This window comes from Mustela putorius, unplaced genomic scaffold (assembly GCF_011764305.1).
Source record: "Mustela putorius furo isolate JIRA1106 unplaced genomic scaffold, ASM1176430v1.1 tig00000585_pilon_pilon_pilon, whole genome shotgun sequence".
NCBI classification, from domain to species: Eukaryota; Metazoa; Chordata; class Mammalia; order Carnivora; family Mustelidae; genus Mustela; species Mustela putorius.
The window spans coordinates 4,504,063-4,530,904 of NW_025421424.1; the positions used below are offsets into that span (position 1 = coordinate 4,504,063).

Here is a 26,842-nt window from a genome sequence, read left to right on the forward strand (position 1 = left end):
TGACTAAAATAGATTGGTTTTCCAGATAAGGCTGTCATAGAATCACAACTCCAGAAAAATAAATTCTCCTAACTTTTATTCTAAAGGGCCTGAAGGTAAGGAGAACAAGAGTCAAATTTTCATGTAATTCCCAAGCTCTAACATTAAGAGCAATAATAAATTTCTTTTGGAGAAAAACCAAAGTGGCAAAAATTTCTGTCAGCATAAATTATTTCAATGCAAGTTAAATATGTTGACATTACTCAATTTTTAAAATATTAATTGTATACCTTTGCATGATTTATAAAGTTAACCTAAAATTTTTTTCATTTAAGTGAACAGTGTCTTCTATCAGAATGAAACAAAGTGCAAAGAATGCTGAGTTCACTTTGAACATCAATAGTACAAATACAATAATAGGGACCCTTTAATCAACATCATGAGTTAGTTCTGTCTTTATCATTCAGCTACAGGAAGCCCTGATTTTAACGCATATTTGTGTTCCATTTTGACTTAGAAGAAGATCAACAGATAGTGTACAAAAAATTAGAGAGGGAAAGCACTCTGAATCCATTATAGCACAAAATGGAAATGAATAAGCAAATTAAAGAAACAAACAGGTGAGGAAAAGAAATAGCCTTGGAGAAACTGGAATAGAGTTATGACAAGTGAACTGTGAAAAAGTAAAGCACTCAAAAAAAAAAAGAATGCTTTAAAGAAATATATTTCTGCATATATAGAGAGAGAAAAACAACTTAAGTCTTAGAAAGTATGATGGCAGAAGATTGTTAGAAATTTCTAACATTGAGTTAATCTAATTCTTTCAGAACAGGAATAAAAAATTTACCTTTTCAGATTCACCATTGCCCAAGGAATCCCAGTAGGCGTGTTGAAGGCAGGAAGGAGTTTCTCAGCCAGTTGAACTGCTTTAATCTTGAATATCTGAGATGAAAACATAAAAACACTTTTTATAAAAAAAATTTAGAGCCACCCACTCATAAATTATAGCCACTATCATCTGCTGATCTTGGGGAAGAAGTTCAAGGGGGAATAATGGCATCTCTTTCATACCATGAAGGATACAGCAATCAGAGAAGATGTTTGTAAACTAGATACTGAGGAAAACTACCAGTGTGTAATATCCTGAAATTATAATTACTGAAAGGGAAGGATATGGTTTTGGTGTTAATATTACCCGTATTTTCAGATGGCAAAAGTCTTAGAGAAAACGTCGGGTTATGAAATATCCATACAAAGGTATTTAAGCTTAGTACAAATATTAAAACAAAAACATGCAACCAATTTGGATAAATGTTCTTGAAATACTAACAACATGTTACATCTCAACATTTTCTGTAAAGGTTTGTCCTATTTTTAAAAAGAAAATTTAAATTTTCCAAAATTTCCCATTTTGGAATTTATCTTATATAGTCACATAGTTTGGAGACATATATCTGTCACATAGGGGACTAAATAAATTCCAGTATATCCATACAAGGAGAAATTCTGCAGCCACTAAAGAAAAGGTCGTTACTTTAGTGGACAGATTTGGAAAGATCTCCAAGGTACCATGAAGTGAAAGAAGCAAGTTCAGAATAGAGCACGGTAGTATTCATGTTTGAGAAAGACAAAGACAAAAACTGTGTGTGTGGTGTGTGTGTGTGTGTGTGTGTGTGTGTGTGTGTGTAAACCGTAACAGGATTTCCACTTCTGGGAGGGTCAGAAAATGAGGATTTAATGTGACAAGACTAGGAGCCATGCACATTGTGGAACTGATTGAGCACAAAATATTTACTAGATATTTAAGAACCTGAAGCTGTTTGTGTTGTTGAAGGAACTGTGTGGTTGAGAAATAGGACTGGAAAAGAGACTTATTTTCTTACTTTGATACATTTTGAATTTTGCATGCCAAAAAATAATGTGTTTTAAATATTGCTGTTGCCTCCAAAATATGTTTCTGAAAATAGGGTATGTAGGGCAATGATTTATTTAACATTGAAGAGTTTGTAGATTTGTGAAGAAATTAAGACAAGTACACTATATAAGGAAATTGTTCTCGGTGATATAAATATTAGGGATTGGGGGTGTTGTGTATTATAACTGGTTACTATATATGTTATCTGTTACTAATAGTGTAAAGAAGGTGAAAATTAGAAACTATCTTTGGGAAATTTACTCCTAGAAGTGAAATGAGAATGCTTTCTACTTAGAAAATGTTTATGTTTGTAAGTCATTTTACCATTTTGACTATCAGTTTTTATATGTAGAAAAGATGTAATATAAAAATATGTGATTAATAAATCCATAATATTAATATTAGGTAAGACCTTAGTCCTTTTCATCTTCATGGTATACATAAGCAGTACTGCTGTTCACTATATAATGCAACGTGACTTTTGTAATGTATAAATGTTAATATAAAGAGAACAGTTTATATTTGCTTTTCTGAATTAATGAGATGAATATGAGAAAATTATTAAAACTTTAACCTTAAATTGTTACATTTTTCATTGAGACTTTTGTGCCAAAATAGGTATTCATTAAGGAAATGGTAAACTGTTGATGTATGAGAATATCTATTTAAAAGTTGTGCAAAGAGGTTTTGCCTCATTTAAGAAACCTTGCAAAACATCTTAATGTCATATTTCTTTGTCAGCTTGCACATATTTCTAATACCTTTAACCCCCAGTAATGTTGGGGTGCTTTGTTCAATGTAACCTCAGTGTAGAACTTTGATCCATTCCAGACTGTCAACTACTTACTTATTTGAAGGATCTAATATATTATCAAAAACATTTGACTGCAGTGAAGATATGGATGGAAGCTTAAGTATCTGATCAGTTTGGAATCAACTGGAGAAAGATAGGCTTGAAGCATATAGGAGAACATACTCCTTTTCCTAATTGGATATTATGACCCAGTCTCAGTTTGGAGCCTCTATGTCAAAGGTCTCCAAAGCAATGTCCAATAACCAAACTATGGAAAGAGCCCAGATGTCCATCAACAGATGAATGGATAAAGATGTGGGGTGTGTGTGTGTGTGTGTGTGTGTGTGTGTGTGTGTGTGAGAGAGAGAGAGAATGAGAGAGAGAGAGAGAGAGAGAAAGAGAGAGGGAGGGAGATGGAATATTACGCAGCCATCAAAAAGGGGAATCTTGCCATTTGCAATGATGTGGACAGAATGAGAGTATTATACTAAGCCAAATAAGTCAATCAGAGATAAGACAATTATCACATGATCTCACTCTAGTGGAATTTATGAAACAAAACAGAGGATCATTAGGGAAGAGAGGAAAATATAAAACAAGATAAAATCAAAGAGGGAGACAAACCATAAGAGACTCTAAATCACAGGAAACAAACTGAGGGTTGCTTGAGGGGAAGGAGGTGGGGGAATGGGGCAACTGGGTGATGGGCATTAAGGAGGGCACGTGATGTAATGAGCACTCCATATTATACTAGACTAATAAATCACTGACCTCAATCTCTGAAACCAGTAATACAGTTTATGTTAATTAAGTGAATTTAAATTTTTTTTTAAAAGAAATATGGATGCTTTTGGTTTCTTTATTGAATTAAATTACTAATGTAATATCCCACAGCCTGTTTTCAACCTAGCAGAGAATATAGAACTGAAGAGTTCAGAATGCCCAAATGACTCCCCATCTCACTCGGAGAAGTCCTTTAAGAGGCTATAAATCTTTACAAGCGATGAACCTCTAAGACTTCTATGCCTCACTCTCTCCTTTCTTTCTTTTCCAACAACTACTTAGCCCTACTAATTGTTTTAGTTGTTTTCTAACAATGTCAGTTATGCTTTTGCGCTTTGCTTCAGTGGCTTTTCGTCTCCTGTTCCTTTCAACAAAATGCTCTTAGAAAAAGGTTCTCTCTTCTCCTTCAGGAGAAGCCATTCTCATGGCCCTCTCCTACCTCTTTCAGGTCCCTATACAAATGTAAACCTTGCACATACTCGCTGACCATCTTCTTTGAAATTAAAGCCTCCTGATCCCCTTCCATGCTCTACTTCTCTCCTTACTGATTCTCAGTAACAGTGCATGTGCGTGTATGTGGGCTCTCACATATCTACTCTGTTCATTGCCTGTTGCATGCCTGAGATTTGTAATAAACAAGTAACTATCTTATTTCTCTTCCATACCAACTTCATATCCCCAAAATACTTGACATTAACATGCAAAGGTTTTAAGACTTTTAAGATATTCTACAGAAAGGTTGGGATGATAACAATGATGATAATGACACACATATCTATTAACTGTTGTTGTTAATTGTCTCACAACAACCCAATGAGATAAATACCATTACTCCCATTTTACAGAGTAGGAAACTGAGGTTTAACACAAGTAAGTTAATTTGCCCAAGGTCACATAACCAGTCAATGGTAAGCCTGAATTTAATCCTAGACATTCTAGCTCCAGAGTCCATGTTCTTGCTTGGCAATTTCACTAATTAGATAAAGACAGAGATTACTGACATCTTGATATAGACACAAATGTAAACAAAGACATTCCTACACCTCTCATTAATCTTACTTTTTGTAGTCAACAATTAAATACCTCAAGTATTTGACTAATTCACTGCACATCTCTTTGTCCTGTATCTTACATCCCCCCCCCCTTTTGAATGATAGTTTGACTAATATAACAGTCTGAGTTGGCAGTTATTTTATCTTAGCGATCTAAAGATATCACCCCAGCATCTTCAGGTGTCTACTGCTACTGGACACTCTGCTGTCAGCTGTCATCCTTCTGTAAGCAATCAGCCCTTTCTCTTTAGAAGCCTTAGTATTTCCTCCTTATTCTTGATATCTTTTCAAATATTGATTCTCTATCCTTTATTCCATTAAACTCGTCTAACACTTCTAAACATTCTTTGAAATCTCTCATTATTTTATATCTCTCAACTCTTTTTCTTAATTTCTCTTTTTGACTCTCTACATTGCATTCTGGATGAATTTTCATCATCACCATGAACATCCTTAAAGGCTAGACAGGTGTTCATCAGAATCAAGGGAAGGTTACTACCAAACTGCAGGTTAACATATTCGTACACACCTCTCCCTCAAAATGAGCCTGCAAACAGTATCTAAACTCATAATGAAATGTAAGAATTATTCTATTTGCAAACTAACAAGTTAGCATACTACATTTTCATGAATACCCATAGAGTCATAAGTATCTCTGACTAGTGGGTCAGAGACCAGAGGACTATTTTATTCATGGCAAAGTATCAGCCAAAGATTTAAGTTAATCTACACTGTCTGTACTTGCCCCACCTGCACCCCCACCTAAATCTCAGGAGAGATGATTCGAAGAGTCCGTGGTGGATTCCTGTACACATGATGGGTTGTGTTGCAGAAAAAGAACACTGAGCTTAGAGAATCTCTTTTACAGTAAGTGAAAGCAAGCCCATTTGAGGACCTTAATTCATCCCTGTAAGCATAACCCTAAAGACCTAAGTAAAGAGCAGTCAAGGCCTTGTACCCCTGGTATTCCTGGCAGAAGTGTGCAGGGACACAGGCACTATGGTGTTTTGCTTTCCTAACCCTTCAGATCAGCAGCAGCTCTGCCTTCCTGTAGCAGCAGCTAAATCCACTTTTTTCTGATGCTAGCAGAACCAGCTTCATGACCTTGCCCTCATTGGAAAGACAGCAGCAAGAGCACCAAGGTGCCAGCACATTTTCGTCAGAGGTCTGAATTTCAGCACTGCTTAGCCCTTCCTCTTACAGTTTCTAACATTTAGTCATTGAAAACTCATCCCCATGTTCCCTCAACCCTGTAGCAGGCACCTCCATGATACTTCAGAATATTCTTTTTAATCTAGCACTTACCTAGGTGACTTTGTGCCTAGTTAATAATCTGTATATTAAATTCTCTCTGTTCAAATATTGGCATGGTTTGTCTCTTAACTGGATCCTGATGGATAAAAAAAAAATCATCCATATTTTGTTATATATTTAAAAAGAAGGAAAATGAAAATTTTTAAAATCATACACAGCTCCTATATTCTGAACCAAATAGTATTATGATGGATTTCCATCCTTCTTACTCTAAGAACATACAATTGCTAAGTAGATTTTTATTCTGTCTTTTCTTGCTACTAACATAATAACATAAGTAACTTTGCAATTTTCACAAAACTGTCCAATTTATTGTATCCATTTCCTCTCCTCCCATTCATTCCTCATCCTATTCCAACATGGCTTCTGTACCCCTCATTTCATTGAACTGCATCTTGCTAATGATTAGTCACACACTTGAGCACAGATCACTATGATGAGGGAGCAGGAGGCTGGCAAAGGAGGACAAAGCAAAAGCTGGCATCTTGCACCCCCTCTCCACCGGCTCCCCTGGGTAATATGTGTGGCATTCCTCAGACACCCCTGGCTGCCCTAAAAGAAAAACAAATGGTTAACTTGCAGGGATCACAATCCTGCAAGATAGGAGTCTCCCTTGGTTTACAAATGTCCTACTGATTTACAACAAAGAAGCTATCTTATCAATAGCCCAACTTCCAGAGACAAGTAACTCAGTTCCTCAAGCCCTAACATCATCCTCCTCCATAAAACTGAAGGAGGCTGAGGCGGAAGAAAATGGAAATAAAGTTAAACCTAAATCTCACCAACAAGGATGCTTGATAGAAGAAATGTGACATTCCACCAGGAAACTCCCAATTATCTCCATGTTGGTGCCTCATCAGAGGGAAGAACGGCCTTGGCTTGACGATAACCAGGCCTCCAATATCCTTATAGTCTTCTTTACCCTGATAGTCCTTCTGAACACCCCCTTTGTCCTCACCTACTGCCCAGTCCACCCCTACCCTGCCTTTAAAAACTTTGTCTATAATCTGGTTCGGAGTCCAAGTCCCTACTCCACTCTGTCGGGTATACTTGGGCCCAAGTTTAAGCTTGTCAAATAAACCCTCGTGTGACTGCATTGGTGTTGGCTCCTTGGTGGTCTCTCGGACGCAAAAACTCGGGTATAACAATTACTGACCAGTTCCTTCTTAAAATACTTCCCTCCCTTGTGTTCAGTAACCCCACAATCTCCCTACCTCCTTCACTGACTCATCTTCCTTATATCTGACCTTCAATGCTGTGTTCCTCCAGGCTTGATTCCAACCTCTTCCTAGCTTCCTATCCTAAATTGTCTCCCTGAGCAACTTCACATGTGCTTGCTTTCAACTATCAGGTACACAGCAGCTGACTCCCACATTTATATTTCACATCAAGACTTCTCCAAAAAGCACCAGCTCCGTTACATCTGTTTACTACCTACTTCCACATAAATATAGCAAAATCCCCTCAAACTCAAAATACTTATAATGAATTGATGATCTTCCACTCCTAATCCAATGTTCTTAAAGCGCTCAATTTCTAATACTGTCCTGTCATCAGTACCAAAACCCTGAAACTAGAGATGGAACCAAGTCCTCCTTCTGACTCATAACCCCTTACAAAGTATCACCCAATCCTTTGGAATTTACCTCCCAAATCTCCTGAAATCCTTTAATCTCTCATTTCTACAACCATCTGCATCCAAGCTGCCATTTTTCTTGCCCCAAATACTGAAATGGCTAACTAACTAAATGAACAGAATATATACACACACGCATGCAAGCAGGCACACACACCCTCCACGCTACAACTATAGGTCTATAATTTGCTTTTGTCATTGAATATATCAAGCATATTTTTCCTAGATAAAATATATCAAACTTAGGTTCACAGTTGTATAAGTGAGAAATGAATTAATTTATACAAACATTCCACTCTAGATGAATATTCAGTTCTTCTCAAATATTGGCTACTAAAAACACTATTGCAAAAAAATATCTTTCTAAATATTTCTTAAGTATCCATGTTGTTACTTTTAGATAATATATCCCTAGAGGCAGGTTACCGGGTCAAAGAGAATTTTACATATTAAATGTTTTCTTGACACCACCAAATTATTTTCCAAAAGGTTGTCTCATTTGTATTCCCTCCAACAGCTTATCACACATTTGTTAAAATTTAAACTACACATTTAATTACATCCTATTTAAAGTGAATGCACTTTATTGTATGTAAATTAGCCTAAGCAGAGTTGCTTAAAATAACCTTTGAGCTGGGCCTTGAAGTTCTTTATCAGACAGAGAATGTGGAAGGGTCTATTTTAGGCAGAAAATTATGGTAGAGGTCTATAAACATGCAGGAAGTAAATGTGGTCTAAATACAGTTTCGTGTATGCAGAATTTTGAGCCTCTCCTCTGTGGATCCCTCCTATACTGGATTTCACTTCTAATTTCTAGCTTCTGTGTTAGCTCCAAACTCTGTCTTCTGATCTGAAAAACCAACAATCATACTATAATCAACAACTATGATTGGTTCTGGTTATAACTTTAAACATGTAAGAATGTGTACAGATGTAGCGATGAACTCACACATTTAATAGGAAAATGTTGGAGTGCATTTAAAAATGTTATCTGAGGGGTACCTGGGTGGCTCAGTCATTAAGTGTCTGCAGTGCCTGCAGCTCAGGTCAGGATTCTGGGGTCCTGGGATAGAGTCCCACTTTCAGGCTCCCTGTTTAGCAGGGAGACTGCATCTCCCCTGCCCACTCCCTGTGCTTGTGTTCCCTCTCACACTGGGTCTCTCTCTGTCAAATTAATAAAATCATAAACAAATATGTATATAAATGGGTGTGTGTGTGTGTGTGTGTGTGTGTATAAATAAAAATGTTATCTGAAGTCAGTAAAGCAGTAAAGCTTCTTCTGCCCAATTTCCGGCACACCTCTAGAGAATGAAGAGGTAGAACCGTCAATGGAAATAGCAGCAATTTTTGGAGCAGTATCAGGTTTTCCAAAAATAAAATGAAAATTAGTGCAGTAAGGGCAATAATAACTGATACTTAAACTAGGAAATATCTGGGTCAAAAAGACTACTCTATTTGTCTTAGAAAATATACCTGAACTTATTCAGAAACAATCTTACACTACAGGTAACAGAGTACATTTATGTTTAGTAAAGAAAGATTTTGTTGTTGTTGCTTTTACTTTTTTTTATTATCTGTAAAACATGTATTAAATTCCACATAACCATTTCTCTATTTTATCTGACAGATTTCAGATGCAGTTATCCACACAAATTATGTTATTATCTTACTAAGGAAGGGTTATCACTTTGATAACCATTTAAAAAACTCGACAATCCTGTAACAGAAATGTCATGTATTAGAGATTAACATCAAGTAAATATAATAAATCATCAGGATATTTTTAACTTGTAAATATTTAATATAAATAGCCTTGTTCTGAGCAAATAAAATGATAAAATTTCACATTTATTTTATTAATAAATCAATAGGCGAGAGGAACATTTTGTTAGGATGGCATGTAACCCTCATCTGGTTTCCTGTACCAGAAAACAGAATGCATGTAAAATGTTCTTTATTCTATCTACAAACTACCTTAATATAAAAAAGGCAATCTGCCAAGTTATAAATTAGAGTTAATTTCCTGGCTTATGCTGAGATGTAGAAATTTACTGTATATCCTCTATTATAATAATGTCATATTCAAATTATTTTTCCATGTTTAATTTATTTTTAGCAGATCTGAGATTTATTATTGGCTTCCCAGAACAGATATGGATCACATATTTCAACATAAAATGATAAAAAAGAAAAGTAAAAAAGGTCAGCACAATTCTACTGTATGAGAAAGTCAGAAAAGTAAAAGATGTTCTCTTTATACTTCTTACCTGAGTAAACTAAATTCTAAGAATTTATGATATCTATTTTTAAATAAGTTAAAAGAAAATGAAATGATGAAACCAGAGAGGGAGACAAACCATAAGAGATTCTTCATCAGAGGAAACAAACTGAGGGTTGCTGGAGGGGAGAGGATGAAGGAATGGGGTACTGGGTGATGGACATCGGGGAAGGTATGCCTTGTAATGAGCACTGGGTTTTATGTGAGACTGATGAATCACATCTGTACCCCTGAAACACGTAATATATTATATGTTAATTAATTGAATTTAAATTTTAAAATAAATAAATAAAAGGATTCACCCATTTGAAACACTGAGTATTTACCATATTGGAAAAAGTCAAAAGAGGAAGAAAGGTAAAGTAATATCTGTTGAGTCAGGTACTGTGTTAGCCACTTTTACATAACTTGATCCTTACAACTCTCAAGTGAACGCTCCTATTTTCATAGAGGAAGAAACTTATAGAGATATATAGCTTGCCAAATACCATTATGAAAAGGAGGCAGAGTAGGAACCCAAGCCTCTAAACTCCAAAGCATATGTGCTTCCCTCCACTTCAAAATGTTTATTCTTGAAGTATGATGCATAAGAACAGCAAAAATGGAAATACTGGTGACATTATATACTTTATCAGCATTTTAATGTTTTCCTAAGACAGTAATTTCAAAATTTCAAAAAACCAAAATTTCAACATTTTGTTTCCAACTTCAGATAGGGAGTCTAATGTGAAACAGCCAAGGCCACACATCTCTTTCATAAGCTGTTCATAATTAACTTTGAATCATGTGCCTTTTGGTATGAAAACTAATCAAGTTTGTCAACTACACCCAAAAAATTTAGTACTTCCTCAACATAGCCAGACAGGCATGAAAGTAGGAAAAAAAGAATGCTTTCCTTTCTCAAGGACAACTTGTAATGTCTAATCTGGAAATAAATCTGAAACTGAAGACATCAAAATAGTTCCATTTGCTTCCTCCTTTCACTATTTAATATTTCAATCCAGAAGCTCCAAAAGTCAGGGGTCTGTGCCCAGAGAGTATGCGTAGAGAGGGCATAAGACTGTCTGGAGAGGGCCTAAGACCAACAGGAGGAAGGTGAAGCCAGCCGGACAAAGGGGACTAAAATCCCAGAGAGGTCCATGTGAAGAAGATGCACTGACCAAGGCTGCACCCTGGTGAGGGCAGGAAAGTGGTTTCATAGAGTAGAAGGAATAGTAGTGAGCAGATTTCACACTGCCACAAAAGAGAAATATGAAAAGGCAGAAAGCCAGAATAAACCTTATGGTGTTGGGCTGAAATCAGAGCTATTAGTATGAACTCATGGCTGCCGATATTTAGAGATAAATTAGAAAAGAGTATGGACATAAAGGTTAAGAAGCATGGAGTAACAACAGTCCATGCCTGCGGGGAGGCAAAGTGGGAAAAGACCCTTCCTGAGGAACAGGAACACAGGAAATGCCTGAAGTGGAGGGAAGAGACAGAATGTCAACAAAAACTTGCCTGCCAGGTGCACTCTAATTACAAGGTGATGTTAGAGGAATTTGAAACTAGTGGTACATGGGGGGCAATCTCAGCAGTAAAAAACCAAAACCTGGTTCAACTCCAGACTAAACTGACACTGACACTAACAGCACAGGCATAAACAGTATCAACCCCAGTCTTTACTGTCCTATACTTGATATTTGGCATTCAGTCAAAAATTATGAAATACCTAAGAAAGCAAAAAAAAAAAACACTTTCTAGAGAAAAAGCAAGTGGCAAACCAAGCTCGGTGAGATTAAAACAATCTGAGAATTTAAAATGATTTTGATTAACATGGTAAAAGACCTCATTAGTGGATAAAGTGGAAAACATGAAGACAATGAGAAATTGTAGCAGAGAAATAGGAATTATTAAAAGTCAAATGAATACTAGAAATAATTTTTCAGAAATCAAAGAAACTGAGAGAGAGAAAGTCTTCAACGGGCTTAATTAAAAGTAGATTCAATGGAACAAACAAAAAAATAAATAAATCCGTGAACTCAAAGACAGGTCTCTAAAAAGTACCCAAACTGAAACAGCAGGAATGAAAAGCGTGGGTGGGGTAAAAAAGAGCAGTGAATTCAAGAGCGAAGAGACGGTTTCCAACAATCTAATGCATGTGTGATTGGGGTTCCAGAAGAAAAGGCAGAAAAAATATGTTAAAAGATAGTAACAACTTTTCAAATATAAAGCTACCAAACCATCCACCTAAGAAGCTCAGAGAACCTCAAGCAAGATAATTAAGTCCTACTTGCCCCTCCAAATGCAAAAAAGTAAAACCACTGAGATTCCTCACATGAAATAAAATATGAACCAATTATCTTAAAGACAGCCAAAGGAGCGGGAAAGACACATTACATATAGAGGAACAAGAATTAATGCACACTTCTCAAACTATGCATACCTTAAGCTAATGCAGTAACCTCTTTAAAGTGTTAAAAGGGGGATGTCTGTGAGGCTCAGTCGGTTACCGCTGCCTTTGACTCAGGCCACGATCCCAGGGTCCTGGGATCAAGTCCCACATAACGGCTCCTTGCCTCGCAAGGAGCCTGCTTCTCTCTCTGCCTCTGCCTGCCACTCTGCCTGCCTATATGCTCGCTCGCTCACTCTCTCTCTCTCTGACAAATAAATAAATAATGTTTTAAAAAATTAAAATAGAGTATTAAAAGGAAAAGTACAAAGTTATCTTTCAAAACTGAAGAAGGAAGTTTCAGACCAACAGAAACTTTGAGAATCTACAACCAAGAGACCTGCACTATAGAAAAAGTTAAAGTGAGCTCTTCACACAAAAGGAATACATACCAGATAGAAGCTTAAATCAACAGAAAAATGAAGACCAACAAAAATGACTGAAAGATAAAAAGGTGTATTTTTTCTTATTTTGAATAGCTCTAAATAATAACTGACCACCTAAAGCAAAAATAGCTAGTAGCAAAGCCCTATGGACCTGTAATGTAAGAAATGTACAGTAACAAAAAAACAGCACAAAAGAAGACTGATAAGAATTAAGAATACACAGCTGTAAAGTTTTCACAGTACAAGCAAAGCAGCATAATATTGACTCATGGTAGAACCAGGATGAATTAAGATACACAGTAAACAAAAAGAGCAACCACTGAAAAAAAATATATTGAGAATAAATAATAAGTCTGTCATGGAGATAAAACAATCACAAAAATAATATAAAATTAGGCAGGAAAAAAAGAGGAATGAGGAACAGATGGGACAAATAGAAAACAGCTAACAATGTGGTAGATTTAATGCAACTCTATCAATAGCTTTACTGAATGTAAAGGGTCTAAACACACAAATTAAAAAGATTATCAAGCTTTCTTCAGGAAATCCAACTTTAAATATTGAAACATTTAGGTTAAAAGATATACCAGGCAAACACTACATAAAAGAAAGCCAGAGTAATTATGGCAGTATCACACAAACTAGATTTAAGAACAGAGAATGTGATGAGGGCACCTGGGTGGCTCAGTTGGTTAAGTGTCTAACTTCAGTTAAGCATCTGCCTTTGGCTCAGGTCATGATCTCAAGGTCATGGGATTGAGCCCTGTGTCCAGCTCCCTGCTCAGCAGGGAGGGGAGTCAGCTTCTCCCTCTCCCTCTACCTCCCCCCTCTTGTGTGCTTGTGCAGGTATGCATGCTTACTCTGTCTCCGTCTCTCTCTCTCACAAATTTAAAAAAAAAAAAAAAAAGAAGAAGAAGAAGAATAACAGAGAATGTGACCAAGGATAGAGAAAAACTATAAAACAATAAAAGGATCAGCCAAGAAGACCTAACAATCCTAAGTGTACACATATCTAAAAATAGGCCTCCAAAATACATACAGACTCCTCACCTAGTATTTGACAGACCAAATAGACACAAAATTAGTAAAATTACAGAAGATCTGAGCAAACACTATTATCTACTTTGACTTAATTGATATTTTAACAAAACCACAGCAGAATACACATTCTTTTCAAGCACACATTCTTTTTAAAATAGATCATAAAACAAACCTCAACAGCTCAGTAGAACTGTTCTCTAATCACTGCCTACCAAAAACTTAAAACTAAAAATAACAGAAAAATCTGTGAAATATTTGAAAATTTAAAATGTATTTCTGGGATACCTGGGTGGCTCAAGTTGGTTAAACATCCAACTCCTGATTTCATCTCAGGTCTTAATCTCAGGATTGTGAGTTCAAGTCCCATACCGGGTGTGAAGGCTACTTAAAAAAAAAAAGGGGGGGAGGAGTCAAGATGGCGGAGAAGTAGCAAGCTGAGACTGCTTCAGCTAGCCGGAGATCAGCTAGATCGCTTATCTAAAGATTGCAAACACCTGAAAATCCATCGGCAGATCGAAGAGAAGAAGAACAGCAATTCTGGAAACAGAAAAACAACCACTTTCTGAAAGGTAGGACCGGCAGAGAAGTGAATCCAAAGCGACGGGAAGATAGACCCCGGGGGGAGGGGCCGGCTCCCGGCAAGCGGCGGAGCAACCGCGCACAAAATTAGGACTTTTAAAAGTCTGTTCCGCTGAGGGACATCGCTCCAGAGGCTAAACCGGGGCGAAGCCCACGCGGGGTCAGCGTGGCCTCAGGTCCCGCAGGGTCACAGAAGGATGGGGGTGTCTGAGTGTCGCAGAGCTTGCGGGTATTGGAACGGGAAAGCCGGCTACAGAGACAGAGCTGACAGTAAGCTCGCAGCTCCGTGTTACCTTGAACCGGTCGCAGGCTCGGTGAGCTCGGAGCGCGGCCGGAGGTCAGGCAGACGGGAGTAACTGGGCGCTGTTCTCTGAGGGCGCACTGAGGAGTGGGGCCCTGGGCTCTCGGCTCCTCCGGGCCGGAGACCAGGAGGCCGCCATTTGTATTCCCGTCCTCTGGAACTCTACGGAAAGCGCTCAGGGAACAAAAGCTCCTGAAAGCAAACCCGAGCGGATTACTCACCCCGGCCCCAGGTAAGGGCGGTGTAATTCCGCCTAGGGCAAAGACACTTGAGAATCACTACAACAGGCCCCTCCCCCAGAAGATCAACAAGAAATCCAGCCGAGACCAAGTTCACCTACCAAGGAGTGCGGTTTCAATACCAAGGAGAGCAGCAGAATTCCAGAGGAGGAGAAAGCCAAGCACGGAACTCATGGCTTTTTTCCTGTGATTTTTTTTAGTCTTGCAGTTAATTTAATTTTTTCTTTTTCATTTTTTTTTTTCTCGCCTTCGGGTAAAATTTTTTTTTTTAACTGTTACCTTTTTCTTTTTTAATGATTTTTTACTAGTTTATCTAATATATATATATATATATTTTTTTTTTTTTTACATTTTTCTTAGGTGTTTTCTTTTTTTAAAAAATTCTTTTATTTTTTTTTTTTTTTTTTTTTTTTTTTTTTTTTTTTTTTTTTTTTCTTTCTTCTTCCTTTTTGAACCTCTTTTTATCCCCTTTCTCCCCACTCACGATTTTGGATCTCTTCTAATTTGGTTAAAGCATATTTTCCTGGGGTTGTTGCCACCCTTTTAGTATTTTACTTGCCCCTTCATTTACTCTTATCTGGACAAAATGACAAGACGTAAAAATTCAACACAAAAAAAAGAACAAGAGGCAGTACCGAAGGCTAGGGACCTAATCAATACAGACATCGGTAATATGTCAGATCTAGAGTTTCAGAATGACAATTCTCAAGGTTCTAGCCGGGCTCGAAAAAGGCATGGAAGATATTAGAGAAACCCTCTCGAGAGATATAAAAGCCCTTTCTGGAGAAATAAAAGAACTAAAATCTAACCAAGGTGAAATCAAAAAAGCTATTAATGAGGTGCAATCAAAAATGGAGGCTCTAACTGCTAGGATAAATGAGGCAGAAGAAAGAATTAGTGATATAGAAGACCAAATGACAGAGAATAAAGAAGCTGAGCAAAAGAGGGACAAACAGCTACTGGACCACGAGGGGAGAATTCGAGAGATAAGTGACACCATAAGACGAAACAACATTAGAATAATTGGGATTCCAGAAGAAGAAGAAAGTGAGAGGGGAGCAGAAGGTATACTGGAGAGAATTATTGGGGAGAATTTCCCCAATATGGCAAAGGGAACGAGCATCAAAATTCAGGAGGTTCAGAGAATGCCCCTCAAAATCAATAAGAATAGGACCACACCCCGTCACCTAATAGTAAAATTTACAAGTCTCAATGACAAAGAGAAAATCCTGAAAGCAGCCCGGGAAAAGAAGTCTGTGACATACAATGGTAAAAATATTAGATTGGCAGCTGACTTATCCACAGAGACCTGGCAGGCCAGAAAGAGCTGGCATGATATTTTCAGAGCACTAAACGAGAAAAACATGCAGCCAAGAATACTATATCCAGCTAGGCTATCATTGAAAATAGAAGGAGAGATTAAAAGCTTCCAGGACAAACAACAACTGAAAGAATTTGCAAATACCAAACCAGCTCTACAGGAAATATTGAAAGGGGTCCTCTAAGCAAAGAGAGAGCCTACAAGTGGTAGATCAGAAAGGAACAGAGACCATATACAGTAACAGTCACCTTACAGGCAATACAATGGCACTAAATTCATATCTCTCAATAGTTACCCTGAATGTGAATGGGCTAAATGCCCCTGTCAAAAGACACAGGGTATCAGAATGGATAAAAAAAAAAACAAAACCCATCTATATGTTGCCTCCAAGAAACACATTTTAAGCCCGAAGACACCTCCAGATTTAAAGTGAGGGGGTGGAAAAGAATTTACCATGCTAATGGACATCAGAAGAAAGCAGGAGTGGCAATCCTTATATCAGATCAATTAGATTTTAAGCCAAAGACTATAATAAGAGATGAGGAAGGACACTATATCATACTCAAAGGGTCTGTCCAACAAGAAGATTTAACAATTTTAAATATCTATGCCCCCAATGTGGGAGCAGCCAACTATATAAACCAATTAATAACAAAATCAAAGAAAACACATCAACAATAATACAATGATAGTAGGGGACTTTAACACTCCCCTCACTGAAATGGACAGGTCATCCAAGCAAAAGATCAGCAAGGAAATAAAGGCCTTAAATGACACACTGGACCAGATGGACATCACAGATATATTCAGAATATTTCATCCCAAAGCAACAGAATACACATTCTTCTCTAGTGCACATGGAACATTCTCCAGAATAGATCACATCCTCGGTCCTAAATCAGGACTCAACCGGTATCAAAAGATTGGGATCATTCCCTGCATATTTTCAGACCACAATGCTCTAAAGCTAGAACTCAACCACAAAAGGAAGTTTGGAAAGAACCCAAATACATGGAGACTAAACAGTATCCTTCTAAAGAATGAATGGGTCAACCGGGAAATTAAAGAAGAATTGAAAAAAATCATGGAAACAAATGATAATGAAAATACAACGGTTCAAAATCTGTGGGACACAACAAAGGCAGTCCTGAGAGGAAAATATATAGTGGTACAAGCCTTTCTCAAGAAACGAGAAAGGTCTCAGGTACACAACCTAACCCTACACCTAAAGGAGCTGGAGAAAGAACAAGAAAGAAACCCTAAGCCCAGCAGGAGAAGAGAAATCATAAAGATCAGAGCAGAAATCAATGAAATAGAAACCAAAAAAACAATAGAACAAATCAACGAAACTAGGAGCTGGTTCTTTGAAAGAATTAATAAAATTGATAAACCCCTGGCCCGACTTATCAAAAAGAAAAGAGAAAGGACCCAAATAAATAAAATCATGAATGAAAGAGGAGAGATCACAACTAACATCAAAGAAATACAAACTATTATAAGAACATACTATGAGCAACTCTACGGCAATAAATTTGACAATCTGGAAGAAATGGATGCATTCCTAGAAACATATAAACTACCGCAACTGAACCAGGAAGAAATAGAAAGCCTGAACAGACCCATAACCAGTAAGGAGATTGAAACAGTCATTAAAAATCTCCAAACAAACAAAAGCCCAGGGCCAGACGGCTTCCCGGGGGAATTCTACCAAACATTTAAAGAAGAACTAATTCCTATTCTCCTGAAACTGTTCCAAAAAATAGAAATGGAAGGAAAACTTCCAAACTCATTTTATGAGGCCAGCATCACCTTGATCCCAAAAAACCAGACAAGGATCCCACCAAAAAAAGAGAGCTATAGACCGATATCCTTGATGAACACAGATGCGAAAATACTCAACAAAATACTAGCCAATAGGATTCAACAGTACATTAAAAAGATTATTCACCACGACCAAGTGGGATTTATTCCAGGGCTGCAAGGTTGGTTCAACATCCGCAAATCAGTCAATGTGATACAACACATCAATAAAAGTAAGAACAAGAACCATATGATACTCTCAATAGATGCTGAAAAAGCATTTGACAAAGTACAACATCCCTTCCTGATCAAAACTCTTCAAAGTGTAGGGATAGAGGGCACATACCTCAATATCATCAAAGCCATCTATGAAAAACCCACCGCAAATATCATTCTCAATGGAGAAAAACTGAAAGCTTTTCCGCTAAGGTCAGGAACACGGCAGGGATGTCCATTATCACCACTGCTATTCAACATCGTACTAGAGGTCCTAGCCTCAGCAATCAGACAACAAAAGGAAATTAAAGGCATCCAAATCGGCAAAGAAGAAGTCAAATTATCACTCTTCGCAGATGATATGATACTATATGTGGAAAACCCAAAAGACTCCACTCCAAAACTTCTAGAACTTATACAGGAATTCAGTAAAGTGTCAGGATATAAAATCAATGCACAGAAATCAGTTGCATTTCTCTACACCAACAGCAAGACAGAAGAAAGAAAGAGATATTAAGGAGTCAATCCCATTTACAATTGCATCCAAAACCATAAGATACCTAGGAATAAACCTAACCAAAGAGACACAGAATCTATACTCAGAAAAACTATAAAGTACTCATGAAAGAAATTGAGGAAGACACAAAGAAATGGAAAAATGTTCCATGCTCCTGGATTGGAAGAATAAATATTGTGAAAATGTCTATGCTACCTAAAGCAATCTACACATTTAATGCAATTCCTATCAAAGTACCATCCATCTTTTTCAAAGAAATGGAACAAATAATTCTAAAATTTATATGGAACCAGAAAAGACCTCGAATAGCCAAAGGGATATTGAAAAAGAAAGCCAACGTTGGTGGCATCACAATTCCGGACTTCAAGCTCTATTACAAAGCTGTCATCATCAAGACAGCATGGTACTGGCACAAAAACAGACACACAGATCAATGGAACAGAATAGAGAGCCCAGAAATAGACCCTCAAATCTATGGTCAACTAATCTTCGACAAAGCAGGAAAGAATGTCCAATGGAAAAAAGACAGCCTTTTCAATAAATGGTGCTGGGAAAATTGGACAGCCACATGCAGAAAAATGAAATTGGACCATTTCCTTACACCACACACAAAAATAGACTCAAAATGGATGAAGGACCTCAATGTACGAAAGGAATCCATCAAAATCCTTGAGGAGAACACGGGCAGCAACCTCTTCGACCTCTGCCGCAGCAACATCTTCCTAGGAACAACACAAAAGGCAAGGGAAGCAAGGGAAAAAATGAACTACTGGGATTTCATCAAGATCAAAAGCTTTTGCACAGCAAAGGAAACAGTTAACAAAACCAAAAGACAGCGGACAGAATCGGAGAAGATATTTGCAAACGACATAATAGATAAAGGGCTCGTATCCAAAATCTATAAAGAACTTATCAAACTCAAACCCAAAGTACAAATAATCCAATCAAGAAATGGGCAGAGGACATGAACAGACATTTCTGCAAAGAAGACATCCAGATGGCGAACAGACACATGAAAAAGTGCTCCATACCACTCGGCATCAGGGAAATACAAATCAAAACCACAATGAGATATCACCTCACACCAGTCAGAATGGCTAAAATCAACAAGTCAGGAAATGACAGATGCTGGCGAGGATGCGGAGAAAGGGGAACCCTCCTACACTGTTGGTGGGAATGCAAGCTGGTGCAGCCACTCTGGAAAACAGCATGGAGGTTCCCCAAAATGTTGAAAATAGAACTGCCCTATGACCCAGCAATTGCACTATTGGGTATTTACCCTAAAGATACAAATGTAGTGATCCAAAGGGACACATGCACCCGAATGTTTATAGCAGCAATGTCCACAATAGCCAAACTATGGAAAGAACCTAGATGTCCATCAACAGATGAATGGATCAAGAAGATGTGGTATATATACACAATGGAATACTATGCAGCCATCAAAAGAAATGAAATCTTGCCATTTGCAACAACATAGATGGAACTAGAGCGTATCATGCTTAGCGAAATAAGTCAAGCAGAGAAAGACAACTATCATATGATCTCCCTGATATGAGGAAGTGGTGATGCAACATGGAGGCTTAAGTGGGTAGAAGAAGAATAAATGAAACAAGATGGGATTGGGAGGGAGACAAACCATAAGTGACTCTTAATCTCACAAAACAAACTGAGGGTTGCCGGGGGGAGGGGGTTTGGGAGAAGGGGGTGGGATTATGGACATTGGGGAGGGTATGTGATTTGGTGAGTGCTGTGAAGTGTGTAAACCTGGTGATTCACAGACCTGTACCCCTGGGGATAAATATATATGTTTATAAAAAATAAAAAATTAAAATACAAAAAATAAAAATAAAAAAAAAAATAAAAGAAAAAGAAAAAAAAATATATATATATAATACATATACTTCAAAATAACTCAGGAATCAAAGAGAAAGAAAAAAAATCAGAAAATATTTTGAACTAAAGGAAAATGAAAATATACCAAAATTCATAGGATGCAGCAAAAGAAGAGCCAAGAAGCAACTTTATAACACTGTTCTTTTTTAAAAGGTGTCATACTAATGATCTAAGCTCCAAACCTAAGAAACTAGAATAGAAAAAAAGGAACAAACGGAAGGAAGTAAATAAGTATAAAAGGAGAAATGAAACTGAATGCACAAAAATAGAAAGAAATCAATAAAACCAAAACAAATTATCTGAAAAAAACAAAAATACCAATATACCTATATCCAGACTGACAAAAAGAGAAAATGAAATAGGGCACATTACAAACGATCCTACAGGTATGAAAACAATAAGGGAATATTACAAAATCTTTATGTCAACAGTTTACACAACCTAGAAAAAACAGGCAAATCCCTAGAAATACACAAGCTACAAAAACTACAAAATCCACTCAAGAAGATATAAACTGAAAAGTACTATATCTACCAAAGAAATTAAACAGCTTTAAAACTCAGTTGAAAAAAACAGAAACAAAAAGCTCTACAACCACATGACTTCGAAGGGTATTCTACCAACAATTAATGAAGAAATAATACCAATTATACAAAAACTTATCTAGTAAAAGGAAAAAAAAAAGAATACTTCCAACTCATGAAGTCAGCATTACTCTTATAAAACACAGGTGAAGACATTAAAATTACATAAAGACCTGGGGCACCTGGGTGGCTCAATGGGTTAAAGCCTCTGCCTTCAGCTAAGGTCATGATCCCAGGGTCCTGGGATCAAGCCCCACATTGGGCTATCTGCTCAGCAGGGAGCCTGCTTCCCTTCCTCTCTCTCAAATAAATAAATAAAATCTTTACCAAAAAAAAAAAAAAAACTACATATAGACCTATATGCCACATGAATATAAATGCAAAAAAATTCTCAACAATGTATTATCAAATCAATCCTAGCAGCAATATAAAAAGGATAATACCCCATGATTAAGTGGGAGTCAAGTTTCTTCCTGAAAATGCAAGGTTGGTTTGACATTCAAAAATCAACCAATATAATCTGCAAATCAACAGAGAAAGAAAAAACATCATATATAATCTTATTAAATACAACAAAAACATCTGACAACATTCAACATCCATCCACAATAAATAAAAAAAAATCTCAGCAAACTAGGAATGGAAAGGGACTTCTTCAAGAGGATAAAGGGCATCTACAAAAAACCTATGGCTTAACAGGGAGCCCGGGTGGGTCAGTGGGTTAAGCTTCAGACTCTTGATTTCAGCTCAGGTCATGATCTCAGGGTGATGACTGAGCCCTGCATCAGCCTCATGCTGGCGTAGAGCCTCCTTAAGATTCTCTCTCCCTTTCCCTCACCACCCAACTCCTACCTATCCTGTGCACACATGTGCAGGTATGTTCTGTCTAAAAGGAAAAAAAAAAAAAGAACCAAAAAGCCTATGACTAACACATGTAAGAGTGAAAGACTAAATTTTTTCCTATAAGATCAGGAAACATATAAGGATGTAAGGCAAGACAAAGTAATAAAATAACTACACATAGGGGGCATAGAAGGTGGCTCATTTGTTAAGCATCTGCCTTCAGCTCAGGTCATGATCCCAGACTCCTGGGATCCAGCCGCATCGGGCCTCCCCGCTCAGTGAGATTCCTGCTTCTCCCTCTCCCACTCCCCCTGCTTGTATTCCCCTCTCTCTCGGTCTCTCTCTGTCAAATAAATAAAATCTTTAACTGAAAACAAACAAACAAACGAAAAAACCTACATAAATAAAATTGTTCTCCATACAGAGAAATGAAACTATTCACTGATGACATGATCATTTATAAAAGAAAATCTCAAAGAATCTATTAAAACCTATTTAAAAGGAACTAGAGGGGCGCCTGGGTGGCTAGTGGGTTAAGCCTCTGCCTTAGGCCCAGGTCATGATTTCAGGGTCCTGGGATCGAGCCCCGCATCAGTCTCTCCTCAGCAGGGAGCCTGCTTCCCCCTCTCTCTCTGCCTGGCTCTGTGCCTACTTGTGATCTCTCTCTGTCAAATAAATAAATAAAATTTAAAAAAATAAAAGCAACTAGAATCTCAGAGTACAGGTCAATATAAAAATCAACCGTATATTGCATAATGTGAACGCTACTCTTAATATCACTGAAATGTAATGGTAAATGAAAAACTTTGTTATGTACATTTTATAATATTTTTTTAAATGACAGCATCAGGAAGTTATTCAGTGATAAACAAGATGTACTAAGCCAGCTGAGAATTTAAGCCTTACTTAAACTTTCTTTTAAAGTTTAAATATATATATTTATATATACCAGCAATAAACAATTAGAAATTGAAATTAAAAATACGACTTATAATAGGACCAGAAAGTATGAAATATGTATAAATCTACCAAAATATGTAAAATATCTATATGCTAAAACTAGAAACGCCAAGAGAGAAAATTAAAGAACTAAGTAAATGGGTAGGTATGTCATGTTCATGGTTTGGAAGGGTCCATATTTGTTAAGAAACCAATTTTCTCTAGAGTCATCTATGGATCCAAGGTAATCCCAATAAAAATCCCAGTAGATTCTAAAATAGAAAATAAAATAAATGGAATAGCCAAGACAATTTTGGAAAGGAACAAAGTTGGAAGACTCGTACAACCTGATTTCAAGACTTTCCATAAAGCCACAATAATGAACAGTGTGTGTAGTTCACTCTGTTTAGAGTGTAGTTCACTCACACAGTGTGGCAAAAGGACAGACATAAACAGCAAGGTTAGAGGTCAACTAATACATATATAGTCAAGTGATTTCAATAAAAATGCAGTCAGTTAAACAGAGAAAAGAAAGGCTTTTCAACAAATGTTGTTAGAATTTTTTAATATCCAGAAGGAAAGAGAACAAGCTTAACCTATACTTCACAGCATATACAGAATACAACTTAAAATGATTACAGACTTAAAGTAAAAATAAACCTTAATATTTTAGAAGAAAACATAAAAGAACATTTTTGTGACCTTGGATTAAGCAAACATTTCCTTAATACTAACAACAAAGAAATTCATCTTTACAACACATAAAACAAAAGATGAGTTTCGTAAATTTACAAAGAGCTCTTATAATCATTTAGACCAACAAACCAGTCAAATATAGAAATTCCTCAGGAAACAAACAGAAATGACTTATAGCCTCTTCCTTTAGTTTCTCTTTCTCCCACTCTCCAAATCCATCCTTTAAACCCACCTGAGAGGTAAAAAGGGATTTCCCACACCCACTTCCCCATCACAGCAAGTCTCAAATCAATCAATTGTATTACATACCCTAAGACTTCCAGAAAGGAGAATTCAGAGTTGTTGCTGTGTTTTTTTTTAAAATTTATAGCAAAAAATCTCATCTGATTTCCAAACAGGCAGTTTTCATAATTAATTTTTGGTCTTAGGAGGATCCATATTAATTCTTCCTGATTCATTCCTAATTCTGATTTTATTAATCGCCCCCCCACCTTGTTTCAACTGTGTAATTAATTGCAGCGGCAAAATCCTGGAGGACAGCTCCCGCAAAGGAGAAGTGGTATATACACAGACAGAATCTGTGATGAATTTATGTTTTATTAAAATTCTCAAAATGGAAAAATCATTATTCCCAAGGACAGTTCTACCTGAAGCATCCAGTTCTCTCAGCAAATCTTTATAAGAGTTCAATTATTAAACAATTAAGAAAAACAATATGCTGTTAGGGAAATCTTTCATTTTATTAAAGTCCATTCAGAGCCCCTTCCCCCCCAAAGTGTTTCACTTGAGTGGCTCACCTCTTCTCCTGAAAGGTAATAAGCGGCAAGCAGGCCTCCAATAAATCGAATGTTGACTTCAAACACAGACACCTCTGAATTCTGTGAAGACATGTTGAAAATATTCACATATACATAAAACTTCCGAATTTTCCAAATATTTTCAGTATTTCCTATGTTTCTCACAAACACCCTGCAGAGAATGTTTTCCTCCATTTTCCACACCTTCATTTCTCATGCAACTGCAATCTCATTCACCATTTATTAATGTTACTGAAACTCCTGTATTATGCCACCACAAGCTCCTACTAACTAAAATCATTTTTATGTATATTACCTATCATTGTGAAATTGTCAATATATTTGATGCTCTTGACTATTTTCTCTTTATGAAACCCTCCACTTCTTGAATTCTGGAACAGCAAGTGTCTCTGTTGGGTCCTTTTTCTTCTGTTCTAGTTACTACAGCATACTGTCCCATTTTTACTTATACTTCTCATGAATCTAAAAACTTTTTCCTCGTATATATAAAAATTTAATAAATGTTAAAGAGGGATCAAAAATGATAGGATGATTGGGGCGCCTGGGTGGCTCAGTGGGTTAAGCCACTGCCTTCGGCTCAGGTCATGATCTCAGGGTCCTGGGATCAAGTCCCGCATCGGGCTCTCTGCTCAGCAGGGAGCCTGCTTCCTCCTCTCTCTCTCTCTCTCTCTCTGCCTGCCTCTCTGCCTACTTGTGATCTCTCTCTGTCAAATAAATAAATAAAATCTTTTAAAAAAAAATGATAGGATGATGGATTACTCAATTAATAATGTTGAGAAAATGGACTCCTAGGTTAGAAATAAATTTGAATACTCATTTCAGATAGCTCTTTCTCTCAAAATGAAGTCCAAATAATTTAGAAATAAATGCAGAGAAAATTACTATAAAAAAGTAGAAGAAAGTATAGACAATATATATAAATTTCCTTGACAAAACAGGTACTTTATAATCATTAAATCAAGCATACTGACAACAAATGATGATAGAAAGACTTGAATTTCCCCAAAATGAGAATACCTATAAGGAAAAACAATTATGAACAAAATTAAAAGGCAAACAAAAAAAAAAAAGGGAAATTTGGCACAAATATAGCAGTACTAATAACCTTAGCATATAAAGTTTATATGCTTGTATTTAGATAAAGATACAGATATTGCTGAGAAAAATTCTAATACATGGAAAGAAAAGTAGAAGTGGAAAAGAACATGACCAAAAGAATCCACAAGATATATACAACTGACTAGTATAAAGGTAACACTCATAACTAATTTTTTAACAAAATTTAAAAGGAAATATATATTATCCAGAAGTCTTTCTAACATTCACAGGCAGAACACATAATTTGCTAACCCAAAAGTGTGTATCTGATATAGAATTTTCACAATGGAATTTTTTTATTTAAATTCAACTAGCCAACATACGGTACATCATTAGTTTCAGATAGTGCTCAATACTTTATCAGTTATGTATAACACCCAGTGCTCATCACATCACATGCCCTTCTTCTGCCCATCACCCAGTTACCCCATCACCCTACCTGCCTCCCCTCCAGCAACTCTATTTGTTTCCTATAGTTAAAGAGTTTTTCATGGTTTACCTCCCTCTCTGATTACTTCCCGGAATTTTTTAGTAACACATCTATCATCTCATCCCATCCACGACAGCAAAATGCTTTATATCACTTCATATATTCCCAACATATAGTATATTGCAGGGCACAGAACATTCACTAAATACAGAGAGGCCACGAAAGAGGGAGAGAGAGCAGGCCTCTATCACTCACCTAAATAACCCTCTAATCAGTTTCCCTGATTTCAGCCTTACTCTCCTCCTTACACTCCATTTATGCAGCACCCTGTAGGCAGAGTGAACCTCTTGCATTTTAAGTCAGGTTAGGTTACTGTTGTGTGTAAACTTTTACAATGATTTCTGGTTACACTCAGAACAAAATAACTGTAAGACCCAATGTAATCAGATTCCCCACTACCTGTCTGACATCATCCCCTAACAAGAGAAGTCCTCTCAACTTACTTTATTATCACCAAATGGGTCTACTTGCTGTTCTAGAATTACCGAACTCATTCCTGTATGTCAGTCTTACTCTTAACCTACAGGTCTCTGAATAGGAAGCTTTTCCAAACACACCATACAAAATAATGAAGTCAGTCCTCATCACTAATCTCTCTTAACCTGCATTATTTCCCCAATTAACACTTACCACCATTTAATTACATATAATTCTTTATTTGTAAAATTCAGAACTTCCCTCACAAGAGAGGTAATATAAGAGTTCTAGAGGGAGAGAAGGGACAAAACAGAAGACAGGCATTATTCAAAGGAATAGTGATGGTGAATCTTCCAAAACTGATTGGGGGGGGATAGATTAAAACAAGGGGAAAACAAGATAGATTACTTGTGAAAAATTAGATTGACAGCATGATGTCCAATAGTGTAACAGGAAAAGGAAGACAATGGAACTATACCT

The 26,842-nt window shown here is 36.9% G+C and overlaps 1 protein-coding gene across 1 annotated transcript in view; it reads right to left on the reverse strand.

Annotated features, from left to right (window-relative positions):
- The window catches only part of MAN1A2 (mannosidase alpha class 1A member 2), a 190,487-nt gene that overhangs the window by 89,558 nt on the left and 74,087 nt on the right, over positions 1-26,842 (reverse strand). Inside the window, exons 5-6 of the mRNA XM_004771062.3 lie at positions 24,337-24,417; positions 827-921 (exon numbers count right to left, since the gene is read on the reverse strand). Coding sequence (XP_004771119.1) covers positions 827-921; positions 24,337-24,417 — 176 coding nt within the window. The remainder of the gene's footprint in view (positions 1-826; positions 922-24,336; positions 24,418-26,842) is intronic.